General features: G+C 43.2%; 1 protein-coding gene across 1 annotated transcript; it reads right to left on the minus strand.

The window, feature by feature from the left end:
* Positions 1–190: 190 nt before the first annotated feature.
* On the minus strand, positions 191–6,839 carry PIGH (phosphatidylinositol glycan anchor biosynthesis class H). The gene is made up of 4 exons (XM_079995714.1): positions 6,506–6,839; positions 3,008–3,217; positions 2,371–2,454; positions 191–496 (listed from the first exon to the last, which is right to left on the minus strand). Exons 1-4 carry the CDS (start codon positions 6,683–6,685, stop codon positions 416–418), a joined length of 555 nt encoding a protein of 184 aa, XP_079851840.1. The 5' UTR covers positions 6,686–6,839; the 3' UTR covers positions 191–415.
* Between the last annotated feature and the right edge of the window lie 45 nt (positions 6,840–6,884).

Below are 6,884 nucleotides of genomic sequence, written 5' to 3' on the forward strand. Positions count from 1 at the left end.
TTTAGAAGATAATGTAATAGTGTTCTCAGTTTCTCATCTTTCATATACTTGTACTAAGGTGGCAGTTTCCCTGTCCATCCCATTTCTGCTGAACCTTCCCTGTAGATTTCCATTCACATGGTAGAGTTAATTATTTACAGAAAGTTTATAATCATTCTTACGTCATGTTGAAAAAAGAACTGGGGCCCAGTTTAGCCATTTCTCCACCATAACATTTATTCAAGATTACATACTCACGTCCTTCCCCATGAAAGCACTAGCAGTTTTCAGTTCTCTGGTGCATTAGAATCCACTGCCATCTAGTTATCCACATGGTCAAGTCCCTTAACATGCTTCCCAACTATTTTTTTTAAGAAAAGCTTGGTATTTTAGCAAGTTTCCTACCCAGATAAAGATTTCACTTTAAAAACTGGTGTCAATATGTCTTCCTCTGCTCCAGGATTTCTTGGCAGCTTTTGTACACTTGGACAAGGCAGTCTAGACGTGGCTTGGAGCTCTATATATAAAGGAGACAAGAGAGACTCAAATGGCTGAAGAACTGCAATTGCTGCTGAAAGATTAGAGAGGCTTCACCCAAAGCCAGCATGGCTACAGGAGGAGAAAAATAAAAAAGGTTTCATCTAGGGATGGGGGAGAAATTTGATTTTGTTTGCATTTAATGTGAACCTACTGAATTCCCACTTACTGAACAAACCAAAACAGCTATGTTTTGAAATTCACACTACTCTGAATTTTGCTATGCAATTCCTCAACCAAGGTGTACAAAAATGCACATCTTAGAGAAAAGTATGCATAAAATGCACATATTAGTGGAAATGACATACAAAATTTATTAGGAGAGATTGCTTGCATAAATGTATACATCAACATTTAACCCAGGCACACACACCTGGAGCACACACTCAGCTGGCACTGGCACATGCACCTAGACACACTGAACCCAGGCAAACACACCTGACACACACAGGTTATCTCTCTTACCTGACACTGGCAGCACATGCTCATAGTCCCACCCTATCTTCTTTAATTCTACAAGTTCCTCTATGTAAAGCCAAGTTCCCTGATTGGCTATACTGACAAAAGGAGAGAGAGAGAGGAAGGCAGAACAGCCAGTTTGGAGGGACCAGCCACCCCACCAAAATGCTACGTCATGTTCTGTTTATGTGCTTATTTTGTTTCTTTGCTGGAGACAGGGTATATGTCCCTGGTTTGCTGCTGGCTAGGAGTTCAAAAGAGCAGATCGGCTGATTTGAGATGATGGACAAAAGCAAGCTGGAAAATGAATTCTCCATTCTCTGTAAGTAAAAATGTTAGGATACAAGCAATGTGGAGGAGGGGGGTGGAGAAACAGGGTTGCCCTTTCTGAAGAACATCTGCTGCTGCAGAGACTAGCCTGAATGATCAAAGCAGTGATGTTTTAAAAGGCCTAACTTCTTAAGTTTTATCCAAACTACAGTGGTACCTCAGGTTAAGTACTTAATTCGTTCCGGAGGTCCGTTCTTAACATGAAACTGTTCTTAACCTGAAGCACCACTTTAGCTAATGGGGCCTCCTGCCGCCGCACTGCCAGAGCACGATTTCTGTTCTCATCCTGAAGCAAAGTTCTTAACCCAAGGTACTATTTCTGGGTTAGCGGAGTCTGTAACCTGAAGCGTATGTAACCCAAGGTACCACTGTATGCCTTCACTGATCTAGTCAGCCACAAAATTAATAGTAGCCTAGAACTCCACCCATGCTAACACAATAGAAAGGGCATAAAATTATAACTTTCTACTACTACTGAGCTGGGCCAAAAACTCAGAAATATTTCTGTATTTAACTCCTCACCTCTGCGGTAATTTCCCACTCCATCCCACCCACCCTTTGCTCTCTGAGTCCTAATGCCTTTTGAGCTGCTGAAAACAACTCTTAGTGTAAAGTCCATTTGGAAGCTTTCTTCTTGAAGGTTGCCACTGAGTTTCATAGAAAAACAGGTTAATTTAGTACGTGATTATAGAAGTGTTAATTGGCTCAGTGAGGTGGTAAATTGTATTCTTTAGAGCTGACATAACTGAGAAAAGCAAGGGCTTAAATGCACCAAAGGGTGACAAGGGTTACTGCCCCACCTACCTGGGCAAGATCAACTATCCAGAAAGTTCAGCAGTTAATCCATGCTCAATTGAGCATGTCACTGCTGCGTCTAAGGTGCACTGAATTACAAACTAACAGCTACTCTATGTTCTTGGACCCAGGATTGAAAGGCAGATCACGTAAAAAAGTGTTGTGTAGCACTGCAGAGTTCTGAAAATAAGAGGCCACAGTCAGAGTCTACATGGCCTAACAAATATTTTCTACCATCTCCAACACTCCTGTGCACTTTGATGGACTCACCTGGAACAATGGTACTACCTCTGAAACAACATGAGGTTCCACAGGGTCTTGGAGAAGGATGCACAGGTAATAGATAACCTTTTGCTACAAAAACAAACAACACACAAATATAACAATGAGAAAGTTGTTCTGTGCTACCAATTATAAGATTACAACCGTGGTACAAGAAATCACTACCCACATCATTATCAGAATGATAATTTCTTCACGAAAGGATAACGATATCCTAGAGTGACCAGTAAGGTTTCCTTAGGTTAGAGCCACCTTAGAAATTCTTTTTTAACCAACAGAGAAGAGAATCAAAGAAATTTGCTGGCCCCACCACCCAACTGCCTACTGAATTAAGAACTTAATCCCAACACACAGTTGGACCAGGTCTGCAGCCATCCCTCTCCCACTGAGATCTGTTGGGGAGATTCCATTTAGAGTTCTCTCATTTCAAGGGGAAAGATCAACTGGTCCTGAAGAACAGAACAGAGCCCTTTCTGTTGTTGCTCCAACACCATAGAACACCTTGGCATCTGACATGGGAAAATCCTTTCCAGACAAAACAAAAAACAAAAAAACCCAGCCCTCTGGTTGCTGAAGAAATGAGATAATCAGTAGCATAGTAAAAGAAGTGGCATATTAGGCTTACCATGTAGATGGCTTCGTTGATGACCACATCTTTTACCTGGCTTATCTCTATAAAGGTTGTACTTTCTTTGCCAGATGCATAGGATGAAGTCATCTGTATTCCAAGTGAGCCAACAATAAGCAGAGACTCCTGGTCAATTTTCACAAAGTGCAGGTACACAAGCAAGCCTATCAGTGTGACAAATATAGCAGCAGAGAGCACCGCACTGTTCTGTAATAGAAACCAAGTCAAGAACATTAGGCCAAATCCTTTAACTGACCTGTTCTCTCAACTACTGATTTGAAGACATGATCATGACAAACTTCCAAAGGACTTGAAGCAGCCTAACATTCCAGCTATTGAACAATATGGAATGAGATCACAGCAACTGAATTGTGCATTATGCATGTGCCCTTCATGTCAAAAGGTTAAGTATAATCATCCTTATGCTTAGAGATAAAAAGGGGGAAACAAAATCAATCATAGATTAATCTTATGAAGTAGTGTAATGAACAGAAAAGAGGCCTGGACATCTAATAGACTTTCCATAGATAAATATAAAAATAAAGAAAATGGACTTTCACCTCTCTCACCTGCACTGTTTATCTAATTGTAGTTTAATGGTTCCTGTTTATATGTATTATTGGTAAATGAAGATAAATCAATTATGTTTTAAAAAGCACATGTAAACTCTATTAGTACAGTATAATGTAAGAACATGGGGTACCAAAAAATATAAAAAGGCACCAACTTTAACAACTATAGGGAGAAATGAGATATTTTAGAGACTATGCTGGCACAGAAGACCATTCTTTGAACATATCAAACCACAGGACAGCTTTTCACTTTTTTATCTTTCCAAAAAGAACATATAGGGTTTTTTCATTTATTTCGTTTCTGGAATACTCTTGTGTAATTTAATATCTTCCTGAGATGTCGTTTTTTGTAAGCTACAGCACAACCTTAGGATTGTTGACATTCCCAAAAATGTGTCCATCGGATTGCAGTCCTAGTTAATAATTCTGAACCAATCAATCCAGAGACATGGTGGGTAAACATAACTTACACAGCAAGCGCTGTACTTCCCCCTGAATATGAATACTTAGGTAAAGCTCTACACAACCCAGAATTTATTTCCAGCATATAGAAATTTAATTTAGTTGAAAAAGTTACAACCTCTGAGTAACTGACCTTCTTTTAATAGAAGAGGTTGTTGAAGCTCAATACGACTTACTCCCAAGTAAAGGTATACAGAATTGTAGTCTAGCTTACCTGTTGTCTACTATTTTAAAACATGCACATTCTTATACTGAGGGTGTGCAGTAAATTTACAGGCTGCTACAATCAGACCATGCTAGATTTTCAAAAAAAATCTTTCTAAATCCAGGAATGAGAGAGCAGAGAAGGCAGGGCAAGACTGGATCCCACACCTAAACATACTTAACTTTGGAAAGATACACAATAGGACACAGAAAAGGCAATCAGATAAGGCACTATCAGGTATCCTGGCAGACAGGAGAGAAGCAACACACTCAAATTTCTGCTGGGGACCACCTCTTTCTGTGATGTATGTATGATGTTTGAGGGGGGTGGTCTTGAGCTACAGAGTAGGCAATTTCAGAAGTCTATATAAGAGCTTGCACACCAATGTTCTGGGTCCCTCCTTCCTCCTGTGTTGGGGGAGGGTGAGCACCCTGTTGCAGCAAAGACCAGGCTTACTAGCTGCTTTGCTTCTCAATATTCTCTGGTTGGCCTCTGTTACAGTGGTACCTCTGGTTACGAACTTAATTTATTCTGGATGTCCGTTCTTAACCAGAAACCGTTCTTAACCTGAGGTACCACTTTAGCTAATGGGGCCTCCCGCTGCTGCTGCGCCGCCGCCGTGCGATTTCTGTTCTCATCCTGAGGTAAAGTTCTTAACCCAAGGTACTACTTCCAGGTTAGCAAAGTGTTTGTAACCTGAGGTGCCACTGTATTTTTCTCCTACCAATAGAGAACCTACATAAGGACTCTATATGGGCTCTTGGATATCCCATAAGGGAAAAGGAGCAGTTTTTTCTTATAACACTTAACTTTGGAAAGAAACACAATAGGGTCTCTCCTTTTCTTTTGCTGTGGTAGTCTATTCTCTGCATGATTATCATAGGCTGCATGCTTCTAGGTACTTGGACTAATTTAGGAAATAGTGTTACAAAGGTTGCACGCCATCCCCAATCTCTGCCAAAGCAGTGCATGAGATTCCAAAGGTTCCAGGTGCTCACCCAAGGTTGTGTTTCCAATGAGAATCAAAATGCGGTGAAGACTATAGTGTCTTTTAAGAAATATGGTTAAATTACACATGTTTACAACTGAGTTTATATGAAAGGGGTGTAGATCTTACAGCATTGTCATTTCAAGAGCAGCTTGTTCTTCATAGCAGCCCAGTAGTACAGCCAGAGCCATCCTAAGCACCATCCCTTTGTTCTTGCTTCCCAGCCAGCTCTCATAGCTGCTGTCCTTCAGCCCCCACATGGTGTTCTCTCTACTTCCTTTCTTGATCCCAGGTGTCCTCTGCTCCAGGCAACACCTCCCCATCTGTCTTGTATTCCAAGCCTAGTTTTTAAAAGGCACATCTTTCCTGTGAGTATAGCCTGCTCCCTCCCCTTTTTTAAAATCCTAAATCTTTCTCTGTCCACAGTAAGCATGGCAACTGTTTTGCACAGACAAGGATTTCTTTGGGATGGGCCATAAACACATTTTGTCATGTTAACAGCCTCTATCTGAGGTGAGGCTTTGGCTTGGAAAGGGAGCTTAGCCTGTATTTTTCCATTGGCCTGGAATCCACCCTTCAATCCACCAAATATTATCTAAATACAACTGTTCATTCATTTCTACCATTTACTAACGGACTCCAGTTCCCTAGAGCTATGATAATATTTATGTGTCAGAGATAAATACTGTTCTAGGAACAGGACTAGATCTTCCATAGAATCCCACAAAGCTTTCTACTGCAATTTTCTAAGCCTACTGAAACTTTTTCCAAGTAAGCATCATGCACAGGTCTGCACTGTTAGGGATGGGGTTGCTGGCGAGCAGAAGGAACTTATTCAAAGTTACTGTGGAGATTAATGTGCAAAAAGGGCCACACACCCCTTTTGAAAACTCCATTGGTTAACCGCATCTCAAAACTGGAGAAACATAAAGGAACAGCGCTGCTGGATCTAGTCAAGCATGCTGTTCTCTCGCTGCCTATAAGAAGTCTCTGCGTGGCGCCTTCTGAGCAATTGTGCACAAAGAGTTGCGCTGCATGGCTGCAACCCTTATGCACCGTGAATCGGAAGTGAATCCCTTTGGATTAAATGGAACTCACTGCCATACACGGGGGTCGGGAAAGAGGGGAGCGGAAGAGTCGCGGGGTGAAGTGGCTGCTCTAATACTTGGGGGGAACCCCTCAAGCGGGACCTTTAGGAGTCCCTGTCCCCGAGCTACCGGCACGTGGCGGAGCCCGTAGGCAAAAGGCGGCCAAAGCCTCTTCCGTACCTGGCTGAGGACGAAGAGCCCGTAGGCCACCAGCCACACGGAGCACGTGACGGCGCTGAGCGAGCGCAGCTGCAGCCTCGGGCAGCGCACCTGGAACTCCCGGCAGGAGGCGCTGTGGTGGAGGCGCTGCAGCGTGATGCGCTCCCCGGACAGGGCCAGGTACCCCTCTTCCTCCGCCATCCCCCACTCCAGGGAGCGACGAGAACGCCCCAGCAGGCGCGCAGAACGGCCACCACCGTCTTCCCGCCTGCCTTCCGCTCTAGTTTCCGACCAACTCGATGGTAGGGAAGCTCCGCCTCCTTCTGGGCGAGGAGCTGTCTCTTGTGCTGGCCGCCCGGCGACCGCGGAGGGGAGGTTTCTCTGCGAGCCTCGACTCCCC

This window comes from Podarcis cretensis (assembly GCF_951804945.1).
Source record: "Podarcis cretensis genome assembly, chromosome: 1".
NCBI lineage: Eukaryota > Metazoa > Chordata > Lepidosauria > Squamata > Lacertidae > Podarcis > Podarcis cretensis.

Bases quoted from the DNA above. Each gene is read 5' to 3' on its own strand.
- PIGH (XM_079995714.1), bottom strand. From the start codon at position 6,685: ATGGCGGAGGAAGAGGGGTACCTGGCCCTGTCCGGGGAGCGCATCACG. The intron at 2,455-3,007 runs GTAAGCCTAATA...TTGTTTTTGTAG, and splicing joins TCAACGAAGCCATCTACATG to CAAAAGGTTATCTATTACCT. The intron at 497-2,370 runs GTGAGTCCATCA...CTTTATATATAG, and splicing joins AGGTAGTACCATTGTTCCAG to AGCTCCAAGCCACGTCTAGA.